This window comes from Mytilus galloprovincialis, chromosome 1, assembly GCF_965363235.1.
Source record: "Mytilus galloprovincialis chromosome 1, xbMytGall1.hap1.1, whole genome shotgun sequence".
Taxonomy (NCBI): Eukaryota; Metazoa; Mollusca; class Bivalvia; order Mytilida; family Mytilidae; genus Mytilus; species Mytilus galloprovincialis.
Window position 1 is genome coordinate 95,186,176 of NC_134838.1, and position 18,310 is coordinate 95,204,485.

At 32.2% G+C, this 18,310-nt stretch overlaps 1 protein-coding gene across 1 annotated transcript; it reads left to right on the plus strand.

The window, feature by feature from the left end:
* On the plus strand, positions 1-15,255 carry LOC143045662 (lamina-associated polypeptide 2-like). The gene is made up of 6 exons (XM_076218327.1): positions 1-275; positions 9,305-9,428; positions 11,004-11,102; positions 11,758-11,785; positions 13,239-13,385; positions 13,910-15,255. Exons 1-6 carry the CDS (start codon positions 18-20, stop codon positions 14,112-14,114), a joined length of 861 nt encoding a protein of 286 aa, XP_076074442.1. The 5' UTR covers positions 1-17; the 3' UTR covers positions 14,115-15,255.
* The last annotated feature ends 3,055 nt before the right edge of the window (positions 15,256-18,310 follow it).

The window sequence follows — 18,310 nt, forward strand, 5'->3', positions numbered from 1 at the left end:
GACAATAGCCAATCAAAATGCCCATTTTTACAGATCCCAGCAAATTGACAAAAGCAAAACTGAAAGAAGAACTTATACGTTTTAACGTGAAATTGCCACCTTCTACGTCTAAAAAACAGGTTTTGGTTGACCTGTATGAGCAACACATTAGTCAATTAAACGATCCTAGTATTTTCGAAGAAGAGTTCGTTGAAGGGAGTTCTGAACAGGAGGTTGAGGAAACCGAAAGTGAAGACGACATAAATTCCAATAATTCTGACGTTGAGTCTGAAACGGTACACGTTGATAAATGTTAATATGTTTTAGTTAATCATGTTAATGGCCCAAAACGAAATTGTAAGTGATCAAAAAGTTAACTGCATTCAAAAACAAATTTACTTTTAGTTTTACTTCCTAAAGACTAAGCCATTCAGGCGAAATTGACTCTGATGAATATTTCCTTAGCTATTTTTAGGTCCTTATTGGGCATATACGCTACATGTAGCTCTTCATCTTTTTCAGTTCTTATAGACTACGTCCTTGGCTTTTTAATGTTCGGTTCCAAGAGTTTCTGATAAATCCAGGAAAGCGCTTTTTACTCATTTAGTTTATAACATACAGTATGTTGTTTCCATATTTAATCATAATTATCTACAATGATGATATTTAATCTTTGTTAATGAAGTGCATCTTAATGCTATTTTATTTATTCTTTTATCTAAGTTTCCAACTTTAATATTCTGTGTATCTTGAAAACACAGCTTCCCTTTCAACCAAGCATCAGGAAACGGTCAAATATGCCAGACATGAGCGATTCTGAAATCCATTTTCCCTAAAGGATAGATTAGGATTTGGGTCAAATTTTATATTTTTGCAGAAATAATTTCAGTCATTTCGTTGAGATCAGTTTTCTTAATCGCCATTTTGAACTTGTTTTTAGCTCACCTTTCCAAAAGGAAATGTGAGCTTTTGCCATCACTTGGCGTCCTTCGTCGTCCGTTCGTCGTAAACTATTTCAAAGATCTTCTCCTGAAACTACTGAACCAATTCAAACCAAACTTCATCTGATTGATTCCTAGGGTATCTAGAATAAGTTTGTGTTTTAATTCCCATTTCATCAAAAAATGTGGCCGCCATGGCTAAAAATAGAACATAGGGGTAAAATACAGTTTTTAGCTTATAACTCAAAAACCAAAGCATTTAGAGCAAATCTGACGGGGTAAAATTGTTTATCAGGTCAATATCTATCTGCCCTGAAATTTTCAGATGAATCGGACAACCCGTTGTTAGGTTGCTGCCCCTGAATTGGTAATTTTAAGAAAATTTTGCTGTTTTTGGTTATTATCATGAATATTATCATAGATAGAGAACTGTAAACAGCAAAAATTTTCAGCAAAGTAAGATTTACAAATAAGTCAACATGACCGAAATGGTCAGTTGACCCCTTTAGGAGTTATGGCCCTTTATTGTCAATTTTTAACCATTTTCCGTAAATCTTAGTTATCTTTTACAGTGTTCTCCCCAGGATTTTTGGATAGCGCTGTGGTAAACGCGTGATTTTCGACAATTCTCAGTAACTTTGTCGCGGCGCGCGGTTGGTTTGTAATTGATTTGTTATGTGTTTTTCTTATATAATGCTATTGATGTTTTCTCTTGTAATGATGTCCTCATCATGCTCATGGAAGTTACCCCTTTGTTTGCTAATGTTATTGTCTGGATATAGACATGATAGAAGAAAAGTCTTTTTGTCTCCATTGTAAATACATATAATCCTCATATCATCTGTCTATAAAACCCAAGGAGAAGTCTTTTCCATGGTGGGTCTATACCAGACTGCCTAGATGTGAAGATTTCTTATCACTAACAGGTGATGTTGCAGAACATGTAGGACCAACAATAAAGTCATTGTCAGCTTCTGTGAGAAAGTTTTCAATGACAAGATTGGTATTTTTTACATTTACTTTTATTAACATTTCTAGCAAAGTACAACTTTTCAATAAAAATGAGTATAGTATTTCAAAGGAAGAAATGAAATTGCCCTTTAATAATATTCAAATCTCATCAAAGACTTGCTTAAAAAAAAGGCTAAAATATTCCAATTAAGATATTTTTTTAAGATATAAGATTTTATTGATATAAAAATCCAAAATCTGGATTGTCATCAACACATACACAAAGAACAAACAAACAGTAATCATTACAATCAAAAATGGTAATATATATTTTCTTTCTTATCTATCTATTTGACTGAGGAGGTACAGTTTCACATCATAGTTATACAATTTATATACTAAATAACGTAGAATAGCTTAAGTTTGAACTTGTACATCTCACTAATACCTTTTATGCAACATTTACTGACATCATAATCGTTACTTCGAAAAATGAGGTGAAATTTTTCTATGTCTGAAAGATTATTGAAAGATGGTAAAATATCTGAAATATTCTGAAAAAATTTAATTCTCAACTCATTGAGTTTGGTACATTTTATGGTGAAGTGTAATTCATCCTCAACTTCAAATTTACATAGAGGGCATAATCTGTTTTCTAAATCAATCTTTCTGTGTCTGCCCTTTTCAATCATAAGGATACTATTACTAATTCTAATTCTCACAAAGTTTGAAATATCAGCTCTGTCTATATCTAATTTTAAAAAGTCTTCCATCTCAAATTTCTTTTTCAAATCTTTGTAAGTTCTTAATTTATTTCCTCTTTTATCAATAATATTTTTTGAAATAGAATGGTCCCAAAATTTTATGAAATCATTTTTCAATTTTTTATATATAGAAACAGTCAAACGATTTTTACTAAATGAATTTTGATTTTCCCAGACATGGTCAAATCCAACTTTTTCAAATAACAATTTCATTTTAATTCTATACCAGTCTGACTTATTATTAAGGTTTGATGAATAAATTTTATTTATTAAGCTATCCGGATTTGAATTGACTATATGATGCCAGTAACCTACACAAAGTTTAGTAGCATCAACAGAGCATGGGATCATACCCAATTCTCCCAAAACTGCTAAATTTGAAGCAGTTTTGTTAACTCCTAAGACAATTATGAATATGAAAGAAATCCTTTAAAAATATTTTAAAGAGATTTTTTTATTTCAAAGGTGAATTACCAATCAAATACATTATGTATGCCAATTGAAACAACTACCACCTTTAAAGGTTTTGTTTGATAATTTTATAAACATTTGAATACATGCCACCAGATAAGTTTGTCAAGATTTGACAATACTTCTTTTAGGTCTTTCTCTCCCAAATTATCTCCCTTACTGGCTGACATAACTTCCTGTTTACACCTGTGTCTTTTTTTAGCATTAAATACTATTCCTTATCCAAGCCATCCTCTGTTTACATTAAATTTAAAGCAATATTTAATTAAGATATATTGATGATTGGTTGACAAATATCGATATTTTATATATATTTATACAAAATTTTCGTTTTGTTTTATTCCCTTATCCATTTGAAAAAGAGCCATGTATGGTCAAGTAATCGTAAAATACGGGCTTATAATGAATCCCTTGATAACAGGGGTGCTTCTTTCAAGCAATACAGGTCCGACAGTTCGGTTGTAAACGCAAAAAAAGTAATGATATAATCGTAGATGGTTCAAAAAATGGTGGAGACAACGTTGTCAGAGAAGGGGGTAAAACTTCCCTTATATAATTTAGAAATGAACTTTTCAGCACCCGAGACATGTATGTCTCTGTTAGCACTGTCCATTCCTTTCATACGTTTCGGCATCTTTATAAAGCGAAAAAATGTAGCAGTGTTCTTTTAACCTTACGACGTTTAACTTGGCTCCACCCCAGCTGGACATCGAGAAAGTGAATTTCTCAAGTCTAGTATCAGCTTGGGGTTTGTTTTTCTAATCATATCCTCTTAATTGTTTTCAAACACAGGGACTCGGTTAGCAGATTAAAATTTTGTAAATCAATGTTTTTAATTTATTTTTTATTATTTCCTGTCTATTTGCATTACTATATTAACGTATTTAAAGTTGCCATCACTATTTCTTTGTTTTCTGGCAATGTGCAGTTTACTATCCATATCCATATACTGAAAAAACCTAAAGGGATCTAAGTCGCCATCTTGAATTGCCTTCCCTACTTTAGATAAAAAATAATTAAAAATATGAATAAATTACTATATACCTTACAACAGCCCTCATTTTCTTCCGAAATGATTCTTCTATAACATGCATATTTTGATTTGTGGATTAACAGAACCCTTACGAAGTTTCAGTTGCATTCGTGTCAGAATATTCAAATTTCCCGGCGAAAGCAACGTATCATTCGGAAACTTCCGAGTTGATGCGTTTACCACAACGCTAAATCCTTATAAACAGACGAGTGCTGTCCCCTAACTTCATACCTACGCCACACCAAGATATCCTTCATATTAATTAAATATCAAACAAAAATGTCTTTGAACAGCTAGTGCATGTATTGTTTCAATATCAGATTATCCTCCTATCCTTCCGCCCATTGAAAATATCAAATGATTGTCAGTCTGCACGGTTAGCCACTAGTCCGATGCCCCAGACTAGTAAAATTTTATTTGGACTAGTAAGTTTTTGCAAAATTTTGTTTGGCTTAATAAGAAAAATGTCAGAATATTGGTCATCAGACTAGTGGTTGAAAAAGTTTTTGGTGCAGACTGGATTGTCCCAAACTATCGGGTTGTATTTCTGACATCCTGATATTTTTCAAATCATGGATTTATGCAGTACAACAAGTTACACTTATATAATCAGAGGAGTATGTATGTATATGGAAAAGGGGCCTTCCGATTGAACTTCATACATGCATGTATGATAAGTTAATATACTTTTTCAAAGTATTACTCCAAGTTGACCTACCAACCGGCCCTCCCCTTTTTTATATCCTGGTACTGTTAGTAAACCTTATAAATCCCATTGAACGTGTCAATTTTTTAGTAACTTCTTTTTTTTTTTGATGTGTCTTCGAAAAAGTCAATGATTTATGTTACCCCGTTTGAAGAAAGGTTCTATTCGTTAACTTTGCGCTCGATATGTAATAATAAATCAAGGGACAGCACTCGTCTGTTTATAAGGATTTAGCGTTGTGGTAAACGCATCAACCCGGAAGTTTCCGAATGATACGTTGCTTTCGCCGGGAAATTTGAATATTCTGACACGAATGCAACTGAAACTTCGTAAGGGTTCTGTTAATCCACAAATCAAAATATGCCTGTTATAGAAGAACCATTTCGGAAGAAAATGAGGGCTGTTGTAAGGTATATAGTAATTTATTCATATTTTTAATTATTTTTTTATCTAAAGTAGGGAAGGCAATTCAAGATGGCGACTTAGATCCCTTTAGGTTTTTTCAGTATATGGATATGGATAGTAAACTGCACATTGCCAGAAAACAAAGAAATAGTGATGGCAACTTTAAATACGTTAATATAGTAATGCAAATAGACAGGAAATAATAAAAAATAAATTAAAAACATTGATTTACAAAATTTTAATCTGCTAACCGAGTCCCTGTGTTTTCAAAGGGTAAAATTCATTACTGTAGAATTGCTGATTAAACAGGTATTAGTTCGATTGGGTGATAATACTTCAAAGACTAGCTCATTGAAGCCAATTTGATCGTTGTTAAAATCTGTTTGTTCAAAGTTCGTTAAACAAGTTTGTGAATGTCGTTGGGAAATGCGGTCAATTTATTTCTTCTCATTTCATTCATATATGCCTCTATATATTCATTAAATAGATGTCAATGTTGAATTTTGATCTCTTAACGACGCCATTTTGTAAAATTTATTAGACTGGTCCCGCAGAGTTACCTGGTTACTTTAATACAACGGAAATAATTCTTTCAAAAATCGTTAACCAGTCAATCACGTGATCCGAAAAGAAAAATAAGCGGGAAATTTTAAAAAATACGAAAAAATTATAGCGACGCGGTTGAACGGGATAGCGACGCGGTCAGTACAATAGGACAGCGGGAAATTGAAAAAGCGCTGAAAATCGCGGCGCTAAAACGGCCTGGGGAGAACACTGCTTTTACAAAAATCTTCTTCTCTGAAACTACTGGGCCAAATTGAACCAAACTTGGCAACAATCATCATTGGGGTAACTAGTTTAAAAAGTGTGTCCGGTGACCCGGCCAACCAACCAAGATGGCCACCATGGCTAAAAATAGAACATAGGGGTAAAATCAGTTTTTGGCTTATAACTCAAAAACCAAAGCATTTAGAGCAAATCTGACATCAGGTTAATTGTTTTATAAGGTCAACATCTATCTGCCCTGAAATTTTCAGATGAATAAGACAACCGATTGTTAGGTTGCTGCCTCTGAATTTGTTATTTTAAGGAAATTTTGCTGTTTTTGGTTATTATCATGAATATTATTATAGATAGAGATAAACTGTAAACAGCAAATATGTTCAGCAAAGTAAGATTTACAAATAAGTCAACAAGACCGAAATGGTCAGTTGACCCCTTTAGGAGTTATGGCCCTTTATAGTCAATTTTCAACCATTTTCCGTAAATCTTAGTTATCTTTTACAAAAATCTGCTCCTCTGAAACTACCTGGCCAAATTTAACCAAACATGGCCAAAATCATTATTAGGGTATCTAGTTTAAAAATTGTGTCTGGTGACCCGGCTAACCAACCAAGATGGCCGCCATGGCTAAAAATAGAACATAGGGGTAAAATGCAGTTTTTGGCTTATAACTCAAAAACCAAAGCATTTAGAGCAAATCTGACAGGAGTAAAATTGTTTATCAGGTCAAGATCTATCTGCCCTGAAATTTTCAGATGAATCGGACAACACGTTGTTGGGTTGCCGCCCCTGAATTGGTAATTTAAAGGAAATTTTGCTGTTTTTGGTTATTATCTGGAATATTATTATAGATGTAGATAAACTGTAAACGGCAATAATGTTCAGCAAAATAAGACCTACAAATAAGTCAACATGACCAAAATTGTCAGTCAACCCCTTAAGGAGTTATTGCCCTTTATAGTCAATTTTAACAACTTTTTTTGTCATTTTTTGTAACTTTTACAAAAATCTTATTCTCTGAAACTACTTGGCCAAATTTAAACTAACTTAACCACAATCATAACTGTGGTATATAGTTTAAAAAATGTGTCCAATGACCCCCACCTTCCAAACAAAATGGCCTGCATGGCTAAAATTAGAACATAGTGGTAAAATGCAGTTTTTGCTTTATATCTTTGAAACAAAGACATTTAGGGCAAATCTTTCAAGATTTTAATATCCGTCAGAATAAGATCTATCCCCTCACAAATTTTCAGATGAATCCTACAACCCATTGTTGGGTTGCTGCTCTAAAATTGGTAATTTTAAGGAAATTTTGCAGTTTTTGGTTATTATCTTGAATGCTATTATAGATAGAGATAAACTGTAAACAGCAATAATGTTCAGCACAGTAAGATCTACAAATAAGTCAACATGACCAAAATTGTCAGAGAACCCCTTAAGGAGTTATTGTCTTTTTGTACAAAAATCTTCTTTTCTAAAACTATGGGCCAAATTTAACCAAGCTTGGCCACAACCATTACTAGGGTATCTATTTTTTAAAAATGTCTAATGACCCCGGCTACCAACCAGGATGGCCGGCATCAGTAAAACAGTAATAGGTGAGCAACACAGGCTCTTGAGAGCCTCTAGTTAACTGTTGCCTTCCCTTAATTGCTCTTGAACGATTTTAAGAAAATTGTAGGATCGCAACAGTTAAACAAGTTTGTTGAGGCTACAAGTACAAATGTATGAGCATACTCAATTATGTGATTTTGACAATCATTTTTTGAAAAGGGGCACCAACTTTTAAGTTATCTCAAAATGACAAATTTTGTGAAAAAATGTCCGGATCCTTGCTTTTAACCATTTACAACAAGGTAAATAATGCAAGCAGCTGTCAATGTACACATTCCCAGAGACACTGTTCATACCATTGAGTACTAACTACATGTAGATTGCGTAATACATATTATCACATATTTTGTACTGAGGCCGAGAAAAAAAAGATCCGTGTTTCCGGTAACCCGACCGACCCTGTTTTTTAGCCCCGACCCTAACTTTTTTATTGGATCTTCCAAAAAAAAAAAAAAAAAAAATTATCAACCGACCCTGTTTTGACACAGGCTTCTGATAGATGACATAATATTTTTTCTCTCTTGCTTCCTCTTGCATAGAAAGCCAGTAAAATATTTTATTAATGTCAAAAGGTATTCCAAATAGGTTAAAATCCAAGAAATTTGCACAGCAGGTGCTTCAAAAACATTGCAAATGGCACACTTCCGGTTATTGAAACTAATTACGGATCCGGACTTGGAAAAAACATGATAATTTTCCGGATTTCATTTACGATGTCATAAAAAAAAAAAAAAAAAAAAAAAAAGAATTCCGACCTACTGACCCTATTTTTCAAAATGATGTTACCGGAAACACATATCTTTTTTTTTTAGGCCTGATATGTACGTTTTTGCATGGCCAATAATAGCCGGAAGTCAAGGTTGGTTATCAGCCCTCGGGGCCGATATCGATATCAGCCCTCGAAATCCATATCAAGCCCCCGAGTTTAACTTCCGGTAAACTGTCAATCAAAGACTATTTGTAAACAAGTTGAACACAATGAAAAGAAATTTAGAAAGTTACGAATCTGCTGTAGAAGAAAAAAGTAGAAATCAACAGTGAAAATCACAAAAGTTCCCGTAAAATTTTGACGTCATAAAGAATTTATAAAATATATGACGCCACACTGGAATGAGTAGCGATATAGGATTCTTCTTAAGCATTTTTAACATTTGTAATGTAACATTTTAAAGTCGTTTAATATTTGCAATTCTTAGAATTAATATATTTATTGTTAATCATTTCTGAAACTTTTCACAAAACGTTGTTTACCTACTGTGATACGATCTTTTTTAAACTCACAGTGATACATTTTTTATTTTATTTTCGTTAAATATCTTTTTGATTTTTGATGAAATATCAAACATAATTTGGTGTAAGCTATTTGTTTTCTCTTGCTTAAAAATATGTGATAAATAGATTATTACATGTCATTTTTCATATGGTCCCTGGTATCAGCCCACGACCCATATCAAGCCCTCGGGCTAAAGCCCTCTGGCTTGATATGGGAGTCTAGGGCTGATACCAGGGCAATATGAAAAATGCCATGTACAAGTAATAATCTATAAATATTATATATCATTATGTAAAATGTTTATGTATATATTATAAAAAAGCTTTCAGTTTCACATTATGTTACTTAAAATTTAGTTATACTGAATGGGTTCTTCTGCAGGTTTCTTTTGAAGAATCACAAAAAGAGACAAAGGAAGCCATGACTATTAATGCTGAAGATTTAACAGATAAGGAGTTAGCAAATGAACTGCGCTCTTTAGGTTTTACACCTGGGCCTATTGGAAGTAAGTATGTACATGATATACCATAAAATACTAGTTGTCAAAACTGAAAAATGTGATACTGTTAATTATGTATGATTATATAAAAAGAAGAGACCGATTTAACCATTAGACAGTGGCAAATCTCTTCAGGTCTCTAAACAGATTTTGATAGAGTTGGTTAAAAATAAATAGGAACTAACATCAGGGCTGTTCCATTTAAACACCCAGTGAAATTGAGAATGGAATTGAGGAACATTTAAAAATAAGGTAACCCCAGGGGACCCTATAGTGGCAATTTAGAATTTCACTTGGGCTTTCACTTTACTGAACACCCACCCTTAGTTGTTTTATATGCCTGTTTACGTGACCTAGGCTATTATGGTAAACCATGGTCAGACATGAACTAAAAATGCTTCAACCAATTTGCATAAAACTTATTTGAATTGTTCATATCTATTGATGTGAGCTTCCTTTGTTTTTTTATAAATTTGAGTTTTTACTCTTCTGAGTTGTGGGGTTTTATTCATTAAAAAATTGTGGGATTTTTCCCTGGACAATAACTCAAAAATGCCTTGAAGCAGTTCTCATAAAACTTTGGAGAATTGCTTATTTCCATTGATGTACACTCCCTTTCAGTTTTTATAAATTTTAGATTTTACACTTCCCAGTTATTGGATTTTATTCATAAAAAAGGGGTGATTTGCAAGTTTTCCGACAATACCTTTAAACTGCTTTGAGCCATTTTCATTAAACTTTGGTGACTGTTTTATATCAAGATATCTTCCCTTTAGTTTTCAAAAATTTCTGATATGATATTGAGAAGTAATTGAACTTTATTCTGAAAAAAATGTGACAGGCATAATTTGCGCTCATGACGCACTGTATATTAAAGTGCCTTTCCTGAGTCCTTAGTCCTTAGTATATTTTTATGGAACAGTCCTCAGAAAAATTGTTCTAAGCAATGGAAATTGAATACACAGAAATCCATGAGACAACTCTCCACAAGAGAATGACACAGAAATAAACAACTAAAGATCACATCAGCCTTCAACAATGAGCAAAGACCATACTGCACAGACAGCTTTAAAAAGCCTTAAATGACATATGTTAAACAATTTTAACCAGAAAACTAAAGGCCTAATTAATGTACAAATACTGAAAGAAAAACAAATATATGTAACACATCAACAAAAGACAACCACTGAATTACAGGCTCCTGACTTAAGACAGGCACCTGACTTAGCACATGCAGATTGAATGTGCATATATAACAAGTACTTCTAGTACTGTACAATGTACATACATGTATTTACAGGACACAGCCTGGAATTCACATACATTTAACATTGTTTTGATGGAATTCATTTACGATTTGTTCATGTAGATTTTTGGAAAAAAAATTACCCAGAATATCCCTTAACAATGCTTAATGGCAGATTTTTTACTCAACACTGAATTCTTACACTGTATATAATATTTTTTATTTCTATTTATATTTATTTCAACAATAATTAATCATAATGCTATTGTGAAAAACTCCTTTATAGCTTTATGATTAACAACCTTTTACATTATATCATTAACAACCAAATACAGCTACAACAAGAAGAGTATATGAAAAGAAATTAGTGAAACTGAGGCAGAATTCAGGGGATGCTATAAAAGTCTCACCTAAATTATTTCAACAGAAGTATGGTAAGTACTTAGTTGTTATGCCCCACCAAGGGCAGTATGAAGTTGAAGTTATATGATCTTTCTGATTTTAATTCAAAATTAAGAGTTTTGACACCAATTTCATGATCCACTGAACATAGAAAATTATAGTGTGAGTCCGGGCATCCCTGTACTTTGGACACGTACTTGTTTATATTATATCTTGAACATTTATAGTGTGAGTCGGGGTATCCCTGTACTTTGGACACGTACTTGTTTATATTATATCTTGAACATTTATAGTGTAAGTCGGGACATCCCTGTACTTTGGACACGTACTTGTTTATATTATATCTTGAACTTTTCGTTGTTATGTGAATACTTTGATATTGATAGCAGACCTATGATAGTCTCTGTTAAATTAATAATTTTCTTGACTAGGGACAATTTAACCCTTTATATACATGTATTGCATAGACAATTTTCTATAACTGAAGACAATATATACAGATCAATGAGACAGCAATCCGAAAAAAATAAATTAAAAACAAACAAACAAAACATTTTAAAGTCATACAAGGTCCGTTATTAATCAAGTTTTGTGAAGGTAATACATAATACATATAATTAGTATGCACTGTATTTTTATGCCTCTATGTGAATATGTAATGCAGCAGATTTATTTTTATTTTTATAGAGGAAGTACCTGATGATGAAGAGAAACAGTAAGTAACTTTATAAAGTGTAAATATGGAAATCCTTGTCCATGGCAAAACTAACTCTTCAAGTTGATAAGGTTGATTGCCTCATATTAGTTCATGTATTCACAGAAAACCTCAATTTACATGTACATGTCAGAACCAAAAATAGTAAATGTATAGTTTATAGGTCAATACCTTTTTTCGGCATTTCTAACTGCAATTAATATATATTGGTCTTAAAATGGTCTGCTATAAAAGCTTTTACCTTTGCACAACATACAGCCAGTTGCAAATTGGAATCATTTTGCTAATCTATGTTTAGGTAACATATCAATTGTCAATATATCAGTGGGGAAAAACCACTTTGCCATTTAATATTAAAGAAAGGGTATTAAAAAGTTTGAAAGGAACATTGGGGCTTTATACATGTACAGTTCAAAAGAAATATTTGTAGTTAAAACTTATTTTCTAAAATCCATTGGATTTGAACTTTGGTGCAAAGGAGAAGGTCCGGTAAGGACCGATTTTGGTCTCAAATTTCAGGTTCATCTGACGAAAGATTTTGACCACTTTTTAAACACTTAAGTGTCTGTTTCATTTGAATGAATTAGTTTATGTGAAAGATTTTAACTGATTTAGTCATTAAAAACTAATCCGATTCAAGCTCAAATATGAAAAATCTACCAAATATGCCGAAAAATGTCACTTTTCAGATGGTTTTTGTCAAAAATGAAAGTAGCCGCATCCGTGTTCATCCTCAACCTTTATATCTATTATGTCTTATCATAAAATACAACTTACATTTAAATTTAAAGGATGAGCACGAATGTGGCCACTTTCGTTTTACACGAAAACTGTCTAAAATTTAACTAAAATGCTAGAATTGTGAAGATTTCAGTAATTTAGCATGACTCAATGGTGCTAGTATCTGATATATGTGCATTGTATTGTTAAAAAACAGCCCATATTTATGTAGCAGAAGCATTCTACTGTTCAATAAAACACTAAAAGTTTACATTTTAACAATTTTATAAAACTGCTATATTTTAAGGCCAAAAAGGGGTCTTACTGAACCTACTCCTTTATTGGTCTTTATCTGAACTTCAAATAAAATAAAATAAGAATATTTTTACTTATGTATGCTGTACATATACTATCAAATCAAATACCAAGGAAAACATACCAATGAAAACATTGGCATCTGAAAGGGTATGGCAAAAACTATTCTCCTACAAAGTCTTTATTAAAGTGAAAACTCTGGGAGGGAAACACTGACCTCAAGTCTAGAAAGACAAATATTCCACAATTTGAGGAAATGAAATATCTGACAACAACTTATTCAAGTAACAACAAGAAAATCACTGTTGTTTTCAAGGTGGTAACAGACAATCAGGTTCTATATATATGAGTTCATGCTTCAGCTACTTTAAATACAGTCTAAACTGTTTTAACTTCTTTCCAACATGAATAATTTTAGACCACCTGTTAAGCCAAGATCACCAAGGAGACGTCCTCCACCAAGAAGAATTCAAAGAGAAGAACCAGTTGATGAACCTGTTGAGGAACCAGTTGAACAAAAAATAACAGAGAATCCTGTATTGACCAGGCGTCCACTGACTGCTAGGTACATAATTAAAGGAGCATGATAATGTGTAACAATACACTGAAAGGACACACATATAAAATAGAGAATAATGTATCACTGAAATTACTGTACATCCGAAATTAGTCTGTTCCCTAACTTAAGTTTGCCTCAACTAAATGTTATGAGATTTATACACAATTTTTATTAATAAAATTTATCCATGAAACTCTGGAAAAATGGTCATGTTTGCTCTTGTAGGCATGCAGATTATCATCTGTAGTAAGGAAACCAGGACAGGTTCAAAAAGTAAGATTTTGAAAGAAGAGAAATATGTGTACCTTATAATGAGTATGAATTTATCAGATGACAATATAGCTTATAAGAGTAGTCTTATTTCCAGATATAATTTAAAATGTGGTGACCTCTGTTTATAAATGTAACCCTCCTTCAGTGAAATGCAAATTGCTTTGAGTCATTTTGTTGTGATACCTTATTATAAAAGAATATTTGTCAAGTTACAGCATATTTCATGTTCAAACAATCATCCTGTTTTTTTTTAATAGAACAAGAGGGAAGACAGAACGATCATCGCCTCCAGCATCTTCAGAGACCACATCCACAACAGAAGAGAAATCTGGTGGTGGATTACCAACGTGGGTCAAGCTGGTTGTTCTCCTATTGGTGGCTTTTTTTGTTTACCTTGTTATTGTGAACATGGAACCATCAGCCGACGAAAAGATTCCAAAGTCCATTACGGACGGAACTTGATCTGTAAATATAACATTGTGGACGGTGACATTATTTAAAATGTATATGTAGTTATCCTGTTGATCATGTTATGTTAAAGGACATTGTGTGCATTGTAATTTGCATAATAATTGTGTCAGTGATAAATTTTTAATGGTATGTGACGGCTTTGAATTTATTATTGCAAGGTTGTCTTGCCATAATAGCTCATTATATCAAACCGAAAGATTTTTTTATTGGAGAGGCTAGCATGCTACCTTTCAATAGCAGTATTAGAATATGAAATATTTCTACTTCACACAAATATAAAATTTTGGTCAAAAAGTTTGATTTTTTAAATAGTTAGTTTGAAATTAGGTTCCACAATCTTCTAGTCAGTATTCATACATTTGAATACCAATAATTCTTTATTTAACTTTATTGCTAAAGGATAAAGAAAAAAAACAACCATAAATGAAACAATAAGATTGAAATAAAAATTTATTAATGGTTAAAAAAAATCATTTGAAACCCTGCTTCCTATCCATTATTGATTTTTATTGCCTTTAAACTTTTTATATCCTAAACAGTGTCAAAAAGGAGTAAATTTTCTGGCTGTAAAGTAAACATTTTGTGTAATGCTAAAATCAAACTTAACAAAGTAAAAAATCCAAAACGAGACAAAATAATTTGTTCGTCATAAATTCTGATTTCCATTTATAAGTACTTGTGATTTGGCCCATTTATATCAATGCAAGTAAATGTGACCCATATGAGTTTATAGTTTATAGTGGATTGACCATTAAATTAACATCATCAGGATTATAATAGAAATGGTGTTGCATATTAATATAAAAATCAGAATCAAGTTTTCATCATGTATTAAATAAACAGTACAGTAATTGTTTTTTTCCTGATAGACTGATTATGAATCTTATATTCAGGCAACTATCACTTCTTGAGTACAAGACTATATATTGACTTGCATGTCAACTTTTTAAAATACTATTTATTGCTATGATTACAACTGATTTAAAATGTTATGATTGTAATGTTATAGTAACAAGAACAATTACTGTGATGTGCTTATATTGTAGTCTATATTGTTTTTGAAGTACTTTGCTTTGCTATTTCATAGAACTAACTAACATTTTAATGTATATAAAGACCACTATAAAACCAATGTTATGTTTTATATTTGCCCTGTAAGCTAACAATTATACCCTATGCTAAGAAGCTGTAAGTTTGGTTTCAGAAATCTTTATTAAGTATTTTATATCTGATAGCAACACTAGATACATACGGTCACATATACTTAGAGGAAGATCCCTAACAATTTTTGGGTCATAAGGTCAAACAAAAAAGTATGTGTGTTTACTGTCACATGCTGAAAAAAACCCAGGGTAGGTAGGGATTTTCATGGTCCACCTACGATAGTAGAGGGGCATTATGTATTCTGGTCTGTGCATCCGTCTGTTCAACTGTTCGTTTGTCCAGCTTCAGGTTAAAGTTTTTGGTCAAGGTAGTTTTTGATGAAGTTGAAGTCCAAACAACTTGAAACTTAATTTTAATGCCAAATATCCCGATTTCACAGTCCACTGAATATAGAAAATGAAAGTGCAAGTGGGGCATCTGTGTACTATGGACTTGTTTTTTATTTTTTTTATTTTTTTTACATTTAGTATGGGAGCAACATTGTGACTTTAACACTGCTTAATCAAAGATGGCCACTTTAGGGTAGGTAGGGTACAGTAAACGCACATACTTTTATTTTTGGCCTTATGTCTAAGTTCAGGGTAATAGTTACTATAGATAGATTGAAACTTTTTAAAGTTTTTTATGGATGCTTAGTCAAATATTTTAAGATACAAAAAAAAATTTACTTTTACTTGGATATTTTATAACATATACTAAGAGGGATATTAATATAGGTTCTTAGGTCACCACCTCTTGGGTCAATGTCAACATGAATAAAAATTATCATAAAATATGTGGTGCAGCAAAGTGATTTCAAGATACATGTATCAAACACTTTCTATTGGATAGCAATTTTATTGGGATATTACATTTTGAAACATTTTAGGTAATCATGCTTTGTTACCAAAATTTAATCCAAATTTGTGCAGGAAAGGATTTCCTATTATAGATTTATAACATTACAAGGGGTTTGCGCCCAATAGCATTTATGGATAATGGTTACATGTAAGAAGAGGAAAATTCAAATTGGAAAGTCCCTTATCAAATGGCAAAAGCTCAAACACATCTAACAAATGGAAGAAAACAACTGTCATATTCCTGACTTGGTACAGGCATTTCCTTGTGTAGAAAATGTGGATTTAACCTGGTTTTATAGCTAGTTAAACCTCTCACTTGTTTGACAGTCGCATACAATTCCATTATATTGACAACAATGTTTGAACAAAACAAGCAGAGGAAAAAATGTCAAAAATAGGGGTACAACAGTCAACATTGTGTTATATTCAGAATCACTATGAAATAGCTATAGGGATGTCAACTTGTTGAACAATTGCTAATCAAGTACTCATTCGATTTATCAAGTGATGCTCATATACTCGTCTGGAAATATATCTTCAACACCAGGTACAGCCCACATATTTTTTTCTTAGCTATTTTAAATGGCAATTTAGCACAAGCAATAGAAAACAAAATGTATTTTAGTAACAAGTAGGATTAATCAGTGATGCATATTCAATTTATGGAAAGATAAGAGGTTCTCGAGTAGATTAATTTTATATACAAAGAAGACTGCACTATTCTAACATGAAACCAATTAGTGAAGTATCATTTTGATATTCAATACTCCGTACTACCATCACTACTCCAATACTTGAGTACTTGCTGATATCACTACTACAAAAACAAGCAAATATGTCTACAAAGAAAAACAAAATGGCAAATCGACAAAGCACATAAAAAACGAAAGGTAACTATACAAAAAGTGAGCACCTGCACAGCAGAAATTGGCATGATTCATAAGTACCCAGCCATACAAAAAATAAAAATATTACCAAAAAGGGAATAATCAGTAAAGGTTTATAACTTCAAAAACAAATAAAAGAACACTAAAACACGTAAATAAGATGACAAAAACGTAAGTACCTAGAATGTATACTAATTGCTGCAGAATATTAATCAACAAGGTCTTGGTATTATCTGATAATTTATTTTTAGAAAAAGGACAAGATGTTTGACATAACTGGTTCATAATTTTTTTGCTCAGAATTTATTAATAAAGTCTCGAATAGTGAATGTTATGATAGAATTAATTTCAGACAAATATAGAGATGTAAAATTTCCAGAAGTTCTTTACAGAATCAATATATGGTTAATACCACTACACGAGTAAAGTTTCACATTATTTCTGAAGACCCTCTTTCAATGCGGACATACTGTTTGTCAATCTAATGGATAATATCTTTGTAAAACATATGCAGATGAGGCGCCAAAGTTTGTTCGGAATTTTGTGAAGCTAAGATATCCCATTAAAAAAAGGTCAGTCCTCGCATTTGCTTTCTAATGTAATGTTCATTGAAGCCATGAACGATTTACTATTCACCAAAATTTTATCCTTGACAAATGATATGTTTTTGTATGTGGGAGTACCAGACTGCTCATTTATTTGTAATTCTTTTACAAGAAACTCGTAGTAATACGATTTTCATACCATGACAATATTATTTGAAGCTTTGTACGCAAGTTCAACAACATATTCACAGTAAAGAGATGGTAGTCATTTCACAGCTGTTTTGGTTTCTTACAAATGTAAATCAGACTTTGGTCGACCATTCACACAATTTTTCAACTTATGTATTCAACGTTTTATTAGAGACCTGATTGATTTGACCCAACCTGACCAAGTGTCCAATTCAACTTCTCATTTAGCCTGTGCTCTGGCATAGTCCGCAATGCAGTTTATTACTATCTTGAAGTTATATTTTTAATTGATGTGTTGAGGACCATGAGATTGGCCAAATTGGCTTTTTTTTTGTTGAAAATATGGTATGTGCCTTCATTAGTAAGGTTAGTAAGATACCATGTGTTTTTTCCTGGTTCAATTATCTGAGGATCTGGTTTAACACTATCTTTTTCAATGAGAGAACCTTTGTATTCAGTCTCCTCTAGGAAGAAAGCAAACTTCATCAGTTCTGATCTTTAATTATAATCCCGGTTCATTTTGTACATGACCACTTGGAGATGCTTATTTTACGTTTTACGAG

Coding starts and splice junctions, on each gene's coding strand:
- LOC143045662 (XM_076218327.1), top strand. CDS start 18: ATGCCCATTTTTACAGATCCCAGCAAATTGACAAAAGCAAAACTGAAA. Junction 276..9,304: donor CTGACGTTGAGTCTGAAACG/GTACACGTTGAT, acceptor GTTCTTCTGCAG/GTTTCTTTTGAAGAATCACA. Junction 9,429..11,003: donor TACACCTGGGCCTATTGGAA/GTAAGTATGTAC, acceptor AACCAAATACAG/CTACAACAAGAAGAGTATAT.